The sequence below is a fragment of the Egretta garzetta genome, unplaced genomic scaffold (assembly GCF_000687185.1).
Source record: "Egretta garzetta isolate BGI_Z169 unplaced genomic scaffold, ASM68718v1 scaffold204, whole genome shotgun sequence".
NCBI classification, from domain to species: Eukaryota; Metazoa; Chordata; class Aves; order Pelecaniformes; family Ardeidae; genus Egretta; species Egretta garzetta.
The window spans coordinates 299,605-311,141 of record NW_009259424.1 but is presented as its reverse complement, the minus strand read 5'-3'; the positions used below and the strand labels follow the sequence as shown (position 1 = coordinate 311,141).

Here is an 11,537-nt window from a genome sequence, read left to right as displayed (position 1 = left end):
GACCCTGGAAAGAAGATGCAGAGGTTTAAGTGAAGCAGTTTCAAAGCTAAGTATCAAACCCTACTAGATGTAGGTGTTGCACTTCTTCCAAAGCCTCCCTTCCTACCCCCCTCATACCCACACGTACTGCTGAGCACAGCGCCCATCTGCTGTGTGACAAGGAAAGCAGCAAACCCAAGGAGAAGGCCTCACAACTCTCTCCTTTCTGCCATCTGCTCTACCTCTTTCACTAATGGGATTGTTGAAGGATTGGGCTGTCTCTGTGCATTGGTGTAGAATGATTCTCTCCTCCCAACAGGTAGACAGCAAAATTTAAGTAGAAAAAAATGTAAATAGGCAGGGCAGCCTTTAAAAACTAAACTGTTGTCCAGCTATCCTCCATCCATGTGGAACAGCTTCCAGCACAGCTGTGGTAAGTGTTTACATCAGTTGCTTATTAACGAGACCCATCACCTGGCTAGATTTTTTTGAGGCCAGATTGTTCAGTTTGTGGTTGTTGTGTAGTTTAAGGGGAGAAAGGAGGAGAAAGTCAAGTCATCATCTTGTTCCTAGAATTCAAGTGGACAGTAAGCAATTTAAAGGAAGGAAACAAGTTTGATGAATAGCAGACACCCACCAGTAGATTTATCAGGAAGACATCAGTGACAACAGGACACACGTCCGTAGACTGACACAGGTAATTAACGTCTACAGCGTCTTTGGCAAGACCCAAGATGAAGCCTGAGCTATGAGCTTCTATCGCCCGCCCCAATTGTCAGTCCCTTCACCTCTAACCAGTGTCCTGTGCAAGTTCTGATGTGCGCATGTTAAACAGCTGTTCCCTGCAGCCTGACAGCTAAGGCCAAGCGCTGGGAGATTACCTTACCTGGTTCGTAGGTTTTAAGAGGCTTATGCGTCAGGCTGTTGATGATATTTGTCACTGCGATGTCGGCATGGAGCCCAGCATGGTAGGCCATCTTTGGTTCTTTCAGATCCGCGCAGTCCCCAATGGCGTAGATGTTCTCATGGCCTTCCAGCTGGAGGTGCTTGTTAACTTTCAAAGCACCGTCACTTGCCATTTTGTCCCCTGTTGTGCCAAATAGTAAGTTTTCAGAAGGAGCTTTGTGTTGCTGCTTGTGGCCCGAGACCCCAAAATGCTGGTGATGTTTATCAAACATGTCACTGACACAAAGTGAGGAGCTGGGTTTTCACCCTCATTTCTACACATCGGGGAAGAGATGCTTTTTGCCTTGCTGTAGTTAACTATTGCGGTCTCGTGCAACGAAGCCTCCTTTGATATTTCAGTAGAAACATCAAGAAACATTAAGAGCTAGCGTATGCAGCCCAAGAAAGAGACTATATAATGGTCATACTGCTCCGTAGTTGTAGTGCCATAACTGAAAATCAGGAGGATTTGGACTGAAGATGTATCACCAAGTAACTGATGGGCCCTGAGACACTGATAGTTGAGCTGAACGTGCTGAGCCTGCTTGTGCTCAGAACTCGGCAAGCTTATATCTAGGATGAAATCCTGGCCTTGACAGCAGGAGTTGCCATCAACTTTTAGGTGTCATCTGCCTCATGCTGAACTAGGACTCTAAGGTTCCTTGGAGGTATTGGCAGGAGCTGGAGAAGACTGTTGGCCACTTGATCCGTGCTCTGTAAGTTTCCAGACGTCACATTCCACAGTTAAGTATTTAATGCGATGTTAGAGCATTTGCTGTATGGTGGAATAACCACTGCAGGTTGTACAAGGTGGATTCCTAACCTCACAGTACTCAAGTACCAGACATTGGCGAACCGTGTTGCTTCTCCCCACCCAGCGTTTTTTTCACTTACCAAATGTAGCAGCGTATGCTGAAGAGTTAATCTTTATCCCTGTGCACAGGACCACCATGTCCACAACCACCTCCGTGCCCTTTTCTGTCCTTACTACCATGTCCTTCTGGAACCGGTTTGGCATGAGGTTTTCCACGTTGCTGACCCTTTCACCTGTTGCAACAGAGTGCAAACCTTTACTGGGCTGCTGTTTCCAGCCGGCCCAGATCTGTCTAGAGAAATAGGAATTCAAGGGAACCATGCTCAAGTCAGTAAAATCAGAAAGAGGATGACAGAAGGAGGTGCTTTGCCTAAAGGAAGAGCAGCTTACAGAGTTCTAGAGTCTAGATCTTCAGAGGCATCGTTAAGTACGTACTTAACAAGAGGCGCACTCCTTTTCTGAGGAGAATCTCTTTCACCTCCTGACGGACGCTGTCTAGCAGCTCTACATCAGCTAGTGCGATTTTTGAGTGAATGAGGGTGACCTGTTGGGGAGAAAAGAGCAAACAGGGGGACAGAGGAATGGGACAGGACTCACCACGTGCCAGGTAGGAGCAGCTTGCTTCCACCCTGCTTAATGCCCAAGGCACCTTTGATAATTGTGGGTGACAGGGTGCTCTCAGGAGAGGAGGCAGTAGGGGGGAAGGCTGCCATTCAATGGAGACTCCCAGTTTGCAGCTATCTTGGATGCCTCCAGCAGGGCCACCACAGAAGAACAGTCAGAAACAAGGATGAAGTTAACGGTAACAAACATGCTACTACCTCTTTGGCCGGGTACTCTGTTTTGATCTCTGCAGCCATCTCGACTCCAGCAGCACCACCTCCCACTACCAGGATGCGCTCACATTTCTCAATCTTGAAGTAAAGAGGAAACTCGCGTTGCAAGAGAACTGTTAAGCACAGGAAGTCAGATACCTTCAGCCACCCCGTGAACGCACCCTCCCGAGATACAGCAATAAACCATGTAGTTCATTAAGAGGAAAGAAAACCAAGAATCTCATGCGTTCTTCCTGTGTACGCTGTAACACCACCGAGCATTTCAGGTTTCCCCCCTTCCCCAGCTAGCGCGTGCTCCTCAGCCTGGCCTGTCCCTGCAGCCATCCTGGTCTCTTGCTCTCGGACAGGGATGCTCCAGATACCCACAGTGGGGTCTGGGACAGGGAAGCTGAACAGAGGCAGGCAACGCTTCCTGGGAAGCCAGTTGATTCCTCACCTCTTTAACCATGTCTTCATAGGTTTGGATGGCACTTTCCATGTCGATGACTTTGTTGAACTTCCCAGGGAATGGCCCATCGCTGCCTGTTGCGAGAATGAGATGGGAGTAGTGAAGCTCCTGGGAGGACAGAAGGTGGAACAGGATGTTAGACCTCTTCAAAACAGAGCCTAGAACAGAGCTGTTGCCTCCTAGGTACTGTTCACTCATCCCCCTCCTCCAGCCCTCACTGATAACTAGGGAAGTGCTTGCTGCTGTCAGTGACTTTAGGAAGAGACCTGGTCCAGGTGACACCGAGTAACTGCCTTCCTCAGGGTCTGAGAAGCACCGTTCTTCAGGTGAGCTGAGAGCTTTGAAGAAATTACCCTAAGTTCACAGGAAATAACCTGATATTTATGCCAGGCACTGAAGCTACCATCACAGCTGGCTCCAGAGACTTAACCTCTCTCCTTTTCTCCCTCTCTGAACAGAGGTGAGACCCTCTGGCTGAAAAGAGTTATCGGAGCTGCTGCCCTTGTTTCTTCCTGCAGTTAGGTAAGGATCTGAGCTCCGGGGTTAATTGTTGAGCTCTAAATCCATCTGTAAGAAGAAAAGCTCATCTGAGTGCTAGATGGGGTGCGGCATTTACTGCACACCCACACCCCAACGCAGCTCTGGGCCACTTAGCTTGGCTAGCAGGGATGGTGTCATTCAGTGCCCGTGGGGGAAGATGGTCTCTTGCCAAGCTCTTCAGGATGATCAAATGCTACGTCTTTCCCCATGTTGCCTCTTGGTTTTAGAGGAGATGGCTGGGGGGTTGGTTGGTTTCATTCCTCTCTACCTCCTGGCGTTACAGGGCCAGTATTAAGCATGGGCATGGGTACTTCTGCCCACAGGTGACAGAAACCTAGAGGAAAGCAATCGGTGACTTCCCAGAGGGCTTGGGCTGTGGCTTGTTTAGGGTCAGGCATTTCAGCCGAGCCAAGGGTTACACCGGAACAGGAACCCTGTTATGTGTGTGAACCCTGAGCCCTGGGGGTATCGGACGGGTCAGGGTCCGTGTGCTCAGCTGATCTGTGCTGTGGGAGGTACGGGGGCATTTGCCACAACTGAGGAGCATTCCCAGCTCAAGGGCAAAGGTCTGGTTTGTTTTTCCTGGAGCAGGATTCTGTCCTGTGTATGTACCACCACCCCCCTCCCCTTCCTGCTCAGAGGGGCACATTTTCTGTAGGTGCCCCGTGGTCGTTCCCATCGTGCTATTTCCCCCAGGCCCTGAGGCCTCCAAGCACAGCCAGCAGCCTGAAACCTAAATTCCAAGTCGCTTCTCCAACCAGACCTCACCAGTCAAAGCCAGTGCAGCCTAGATTCGGAGCGCTGCATTCTCGCAGCCACGACATAGCTGAAGAAGAAACCCGAAGGAGGCGAGACTGCCAGCACGCCCTGCTGAAGGCTGGCGCTCTGCGTTCGCACGTGATCCCCTACGGCAGCCGAGTTACTCATCGCAACTTCTTGCGTCACCCACCTCGCCGTCGCTGAGCAAGACTTGTTGCCTCTCGGGGTCTATGCCAACAACTTTGCCTTGTCGGAAGCTGTCCCCAAAGGTGACAGAGTAGGAGATGAAAGTCTTCTTGGCAAACCCTGTGGTAAGAGGAGAGGACAGGGAAGAGCTCTCCCTCTGCAGGGGCTAACAGACCCTCCTCCTCCCTCCTTCCTCTTCCCTCCTCCTCCTTCTCCCCCCCTCCTTGTGCTGCATGCACCTGGAACCAGTGGCTGGGCTGTCACAGTGCATTATCTCTGCCCAGCAATGAGCTTCAGGACCTTCACCTCATCTTTGGCGACAAAGATCAGCTCCTCGGAGCCGAGGCATCCCCCTCAGCGAGGTCGCTTTGTCTCCCATACAGAATCTCCTGTACAGGTTTGCCAGCAAGTGCTCCGCTGTGGTCCAGGGATTTCAGGCAGGACATCAGAGGCTTTTTGTCATGTTACCTGCGCCTCAGACTAAGCTTTTGACATTCTTTCAATGCTTGTTCCCAGCCTTGAATGTGAGATTATTTTTTTTTTTTTTCCCCCCTAAATCCCCAGCAGCTGAGTAACGAGGTTTGCCCAGTCTCCCAAATGAGGTCCCAGACAAGCCTGAGCAGCTCACCAACAGAATTTTATCATCCGGAGCCTCACTGCTGCGCTGCTTCATGTTTCAAGTGCCAAATACAGAAATATATTCGCTCACCTCCTCCAGCTGCTGCTGGTTTTAGCTTAGTCACCTTCTAAACTCTTGAAATAAAAAAAAAAAAGGGACCCTGGGCATAGTTTTTGCTCAGTTTTCCCAGCGGACATGCAATGAGCTTAACACAGACGCTCTGTGCGTCCTCCCACAGCCAAACATTTGTTTTCCAGAGGGAAAACATCCAGTCTTTCACCATCACTGGGGCGGAGGCTGCGCTTTCGGTACCCCGTGCCCTTGTTACTCCCAGAGTCCCCCCAGCTGCCGCGGTCACCGGTGGGGGTGAGAGGGCCGGAGCCCACGCAGGGGGAAGGCTGTGGAAGTCGGCTGATCCCTTACCGCTCTCCACGGCGGCGCGGAGGGCAGCGACGTTATGGTGGAAAGCCTCTCTCGCGTCCACCAGCACGAAGGGGATGGCCCGGGACTTCAGCAAGCCAGCGGCCGCCGTGCCTCCGAAGCCGCCCCCCACCCCCACCACCCGCACGGAGTCGTCCACGGACACGCGGGATCCCATCTCGGCGGGGAGCGGGGGCTGGCCCCACGGCGGCAGCGGCCGTGTCGCTGCCTGCGCACTCGCCTCCCCCCCCCGCCCCACGCCTACATCTTCCACGTGAGGACCATAAAGATCTTACGAATGTTTTAAGGGTGACAGGCAAACACCCAGGCAGCAGGGGAACTGTCCCGGCTGAGCCAGCTGGCAGCGCCTAAGGATGCTGTGCGAGACGGGAGGCTCTGCTGATGCTGAGGATGTGCGGCCAGGCCTGCCAAACCCCAGCATTAAACAGTCATGAGCTCATCTTAAAGGAAAAAAAAAAAACCCAAACAACAAACCAAGGAGGCGCTGCGGTTTGGTTTTGCTTTGTTTTGGAAAGTTCACGAACGTCGGGCTTTGTCTGCCCACCTTGGCTCGTCCTTTGTCCGCTGCGGGTGTTGGTTAAATGGGTGTTGGTTCAATGCCCCCTTTTTGGGGGGGCAGCCGGGGGCTGGCAGCAGAGGGTGCCCTGCTCCTGCCCCTTCTGGGGGACTTCACATTTCGTGGCTGTGGCTTGGAGGGGCTCATCGGGAAACCCCACAAACTGGCCGAGCCTGCAGGCTGGGCGAGTAACGCAGCCAGAGGATGGCCCGCTCCCTTCGCCAAGAGAAAGGGCTCCCTCGGAGGGGGCAGTGAAGCCGGATCTGCTCCCTATCTGCGGGAGCAGGAGCCCAGAGAGGGCTGTGCGAGGGGGCCGGAGGGGGCAAGGAGCCCAGCATCACCAGGGTGGAGGCAGCGGGATGTAAGGAGGAGCAGGGGAGGGCTGAGAAGGTAGCGAAGGCCCCTGGAGAAAGGGGAGCAGCGAGCAGAGAAGGAGGCTTACAGCAAAAAGGACACCCAGATTGTGTTCTGCCGCAGCACGGAAATTACCCCCAAGACTTTAGGCTCCTGTGGCATTCCAGATAAATATAGCTGCCGGCCGTGCGGATAAATATAGCTGCTGTGCACACTGCGGCGTTGTGAGCTGGCAGAGCTGCCCCCGCGCTCCCCTTCCCGTGCTGGGTCGAAGGCTCCCTCCCTTCCTCCTGCTGCGAATGCCGGCTGGTGCCGAAGCCCCTTCCCAGCGGGGTCCCGAGCAAAGCTCCCCCAAACCTCGTGGGTGGGAGACAGACAAAGGATTTCACATCTTTTTTTTTTTTTTTCCAGGAGCAGCAGGGCCTGGCCTTAGGGTTGCCACCAGAGGGTGCAGCCGGCTCGGCCGTGGGGAGATGGGACGCGGGTGTCCAAGTCCAGCGTGCGGCACCGGACACCTTCCCCTCCGTCGCAGGAGGGGCACGGGGAGCGGGAAAGAAGGGAAACCAAGGGGTCAAAAGCATCGGGGGGGGCTTTCTGCTCTACTCAGGGAGGACCAGGAGAGAGGAGGGATGGAATGGCCAACAAGAAAGTTGGGAGCAGAGGAAGGTCCTTGGTCGGAAAGCCTGCAGCTGAAATAAGCCAGGGGCAGGTTTGTGCTTTTTGTTACACAGGACCTGTCTGGAGGATGCTAAAACCTTCCATAGGGGACAAATAATTTTGATTAATCCAGGGAAGATAAATCCTCCAGAGCTGCTAAATGCAGAGGTACCCATGCTGGCCAAGAAATCCAGGAGCTACGAATGTCCAGAGGCTGGGAAGGATCCCCGGGGTAGTAGCGCTCCAGGTCTGCTCCCTGTCATCTCTCCTGGTCCCTGCATGGCACTGATCTGTGAGGAGGCTGCTGGAATAGCCTGGCAGTGGCCGGCTTTGGGAAAGGGTGTTGGGCTCTTCCCCCAGGGAACGGGCGATGGGACGAGGGGAAACGGCCTCAAGTTGTGCCAGGGCAGGGTGAGGTTGGCCATGGGGAACAATTCCTTCCCCTTGGGGCTGTCAGGCACTGGAAGGGGCTGCCCAGGGAAGGGGTCGAGTCCCCAGCCCTGGGGGGATTTAACAGCCGGGCAGAGGCGGTGCTGAGGGCCAGGGTTTGGGGGTGGGATGGTAGGATTAGGGGAATGGTTCAGCTTGGTGAGCTTAAAGGGCTTTTCCAACCTAAACATACCCAGGCTGGGAGAAATCGATTACTCCAGGAGCACTCCCCTATTTTTCCCCTGTCACACAAATGAGAGTTAGGGTCTCGTTCCTGCCCTAACTCCGCTGCTCACGAGGCAAAGGCCTTCATCCTGCCTCCGAGACAAAGGCAAAGCCTCCCCAGGCATTGCCAGTGGTGGGTTTGGTCGTCCTCTGCGTTCCTCCAAACCAAGGCAAAGTCCCTGGCGAGGACAGCCCACCACAGCGTTGTTCCCAGGCAATGAGGGCTATCAGGTGAATCCAGCTGCACACCAGAAGATCGGGGCCACCTTTCAAAAAAAAAAAGGGGTTAAAAAAACCCCTCCTGGGCCAGCGAGTCGGAGATGCACCAACAAGCAAGACAAGGTGCGGTGGCGTGCTCCTTGCCCCGTGTAAGCCACAGCCACCAGTGGGGTCATGATGGCTGCATCCAGCTCATGCTGGGCTCTGGAGGTGGATGCCAACCCAGGTAGCCAAGGGCTGTCTGGAGCAGTGGCCCAAACGCCGTGCTGGTATGCAGATATAGCTGTAAGTCAATCATCTTAACCTGATCGAGTTAAAGATGTCCCTGCTCACTGCAGGGGGGTTGGACTAGATGACTTCTAAAGGTCCCTTCCAACCCAAAGCATTCCGTGATTCTATCATTCTGTGATCTTACTCCATAAACAGTGGATGGCCCAGGGCCCGTTGAGCTCTCCTGCGTGGCAGCGGGCTGCACGCTGGGATGTCCCCATGGGCAGGGACACCTCTGGAGGCTGCTCCTTGAGGGTGAGGGACTCCTTGTTGCAATGGGTCCTCAGGAAGTGGCTAACAGTGTGCTCAACTTTGAAATCTGAGCTACGTGATACAAAGGATTGATTACACGAATGCAATCCTTCAGATATAAACCGTTGACCAAGTCTGGGATGAGGCTGGGATCCAGCCGCACCTAGACCCTGCTCTGAGAAGGACTTTAGAAAGCAAGGGGGTCCCCTCTGAACCTCATGACCCAACGGGAGGGTCTCCCTGTTGGTTTTGTCCGACCCTGCCCTCTGTGCAGCAAATAATCGAGCATACCTCGCCATCGAACTTTGTGAAGTACGCATTTGTTATGTGTTGTATAAACATTATCATTGAGCAATACCGTTAAGTATCTATAGGCCACGCATTTGTTATGTATTGTATAAACAATATTATTGAGCAATACGTTTAAGTATCTATAGGCCATGTATTTGCTTCACTCTCGCTCTAGCTGCGACACAAGGTCAGTGGCAAAACCGGTGCCCAAAGCAAACAGGGGAGGTAAAAGCAGCCTTTGTGAAAACCTCGCGTCCCATTCCAGGCGAACGGGAAGAAACTCCGAATGCTCAAAACTGTGGTCGGAGGCAGCCTTCCGCGTGCAGGTGCGCGCCCAGCGCTGGCAAATCCGTTGTTTGGATGATATTTCCCCGGCCGGCTGCGGGCAGACGACTGCAGCAAGGGCCGGTCAGCCTCAGAGAGGGTTTTGTCTTCTGCCAGGGATCTGTACGCGCGGGGGGGCTGGGGGCAGCCATCGGCCGTGCCCGGGCTTGCGCAGGCAGCATGGGTATATACCTGCCTCTGCGTCCACCCCTCCTCAGGTTCAACGCAACGTCAGCCAGAGCAAATGGGTGTCCCTCCGAGTACGGTAAATCCAAGGATGGGTGGGAAGGACCTTGGGATGCCACGGGTGCCCCCGCGCTGCACCCGCCTGAGCCCCCCCGTAAGCCTGCGCCTCCTTGTCCTGCCCATCATGGGCATCGGGGCAGGCTACCCCGTTTGGATTCACAGTAGCCCTTGACAGGCTGGACGGGCCTCAGCATCCCTTGGGTCTCCTCTGGAGAGTTGCTTTCCCCCCGGGGCCGTCCCAAAAGCCCCCGTCCCTCGCAGCCAAACCTGGGCAGCTGGAAAGGTCCTGTTTGCCCCCCTGCTGACAACGTCTCTGCTGTAAAACCAAGGGAGAAGTCTCCCAGCTGCAGCTCATCCCGACCTCGGTGCGGGAGGGAAAAAAGGTCCCTCTGGAACACAGAAAATAAAGAGGGCTTCACAATAAACCTCATCAAACCCGCTGCGGAGCAATCGCTCCCGAGGATCCACCCACAGATGTTGCCCGCATGTGGTCACACACATCGGCCCGCGATGGCCCCCGTGGGAAAGGGGCATTTTTTGTGTCTTCTGGGCTCCCCATTCAGCCCAGGCGATCTGGTCACCCCCATGTGCCCTGGGGATCGCTGCCGCAGCCGGGGTGGGATCAGGTCAGCCCAATTCAGACCCATCCCTGGCTGCTTTTAAACACCAACACTAGCTGGTTTATACCTTATAAACAAAACTTACTTTTAGCAAAGATCAACAGGGGCCCGTTTTGTTGATTCTCTCCCCAACAAACCTCATTTTCCATTTCCAGTTTTGCAGTGACACCGGCTTGAGAAGACCAAGCAGGCCGCTCCCCACAAACCACAGCACCCAGGTCACCGTATTTTGGGCAGGCCAGTCACGTGTATTCGTAGCCATCACCCAAGTACGTGCCAGACCATAAACTGCTTGCAGATCCCACCCGGAAAAGGGATTTGGGATAAACCCCAAAGATGAAACGCAACGGTCTCTGCGGTTCAGTTTTTTGTATCCGAAAGAAAGAGCCATGGGGAGCTGGTAGCGGGGCTCCGCTCTGTCCCGGGGCCCTGCCACAAGACCGTTCTTGTTCCCAGGATTGAAGCGGGCTCTGTGCCGAGGCGCGCCCCAAATCTTCTTTTTTAGGAGTTTTACAGAAGTGCCGTTTTGTGGGCATTCGTCCCTTGATGTGCCGGGATCCAGGCAAGTGCAACGAGGAGCTGCATCAGCTTTACCCAGCTGAGCGGGCTGGTTGTAAGGATCGCAAAGACCTCTCTGGCAAGGCTCTGCTCCTGCGGCTCGGCGGTGAGGTGGCACCTTTCTCTCACGGGACAACGCGGAGACGGGTTTCGTGGCATTCGTCCTCACGGGGTGGTGGAAGCAGCATCGGGGATGTCTGCGGTTGCATTTTCCTCGAGAAAAGGGAGGAAGAGGGCTCGGGCAAGCTCCTTCGCTCTTGGGGCAGGTTTCGAGAAAGAACAGCTTTCACCCCCAAATTGTAAGGAGTTCCCCCCCCACACCCCCCAAGATTTCATTACAGTGAAAGCACAGTGTATAATAAAACTGTGTCCTTAAAAAAAAATCTCACAGACAGGCAGCCTTTGTCCGAAGGTGTAATTACAGGATAAATATGGGATGCAGACCAAGAAATGCGGTCTGGTCAGGCATGCAGCCTCTTAAAAAAACACAACAGAAAACAAGGCTGTCATTTAATGCTGAAATGTCCACGTGTGCTGCAGCCCCCCATCCCGCAGTGGCCCCCGGGGTTCGGGCGATGGAGCCGCAGCCATGGACCAGCTCCCCATGGGGGAACTGCACCGAGCCCCGCAGCGGAGCGATGGGCACGGGCGGATCTGGCCTCCAGCCGAAGCGATGGCTGGGGCGATAGGTTCCCCCCCCCAGCCCCGCTGCAGAAATCCCATCTGATAGCGCCGCGAGGGGACACGGGGGATTATCTCATCCGATCCCATTAAACGGAGCTGGAGCAAGCGAGGAGAGGGGGACGGGGGGTCAGGGCAGCTGGTGGAGCAGCCACCAGTTCTGAGGTTTGGGCCAAACCTCGTGCCAAGCTGGGAAAAAGGCCTTTTTATGCATTTCTGTGGGTCAGCCTGGCGGCTTGGCTTCATGGGCTGGCAGACACCCGCCCTGCCGGGTGGGGACACCACTTT

At 54.5% G+C, this 11,537-nt stretch overlaps 1 protein-coding gene across 1 annotated transcript in view; it reads right to left on the bottom strand.

Annotated features, from left to right (window-relative positions):
- Nucleotides 1-5,794, bottom strand: part of AIFM2 (apoptosis inducing factor mitochondria associated 2) — a 6,541-nt gene extending 747 nt beyond the window's left edge. Inside the window, exons 1-7 of the mRNA XM_009636962.2 lie at nucleotides 5,550-5,794; nucleotides 4,512-4,627; nucleotides 3,011-3,130; nucleotides 2,560-2,652; nucleotides 2,174-2,282; nucleotides 1,819-1,971; nucleotides 834-1,066 (exon numbers count right to left, since the gene is read on the bottom strand). Of these exons, the coding sequence (XP_009635257.1) occupies nucleotides 834-1,066; nucleotides 1,819-1,971; nucleotides 2,174-2,282; nucleotides 2,560-2,652; nucleotides 3,011-3,130; nucleotides 4,512-4,627; nucleotides 5,550-5,724 (999 nt within the window). The 5' untranslated portion in view covers nucleotides 5,725-5,794. The remainder of the gene's footprint in view (nucleotides 1-833; nucleotides 1,067-1,818; nucleotides 1,972-2,173; nucleotides 2,283-2,559; nucleotides 2,653-3,010; nucleotides 3,131-4,511; nucleotides 4,628-5,549) is intronic.
- Nucleotides 5,795-11,537: the final 5,743 nt, after the last annotated feature.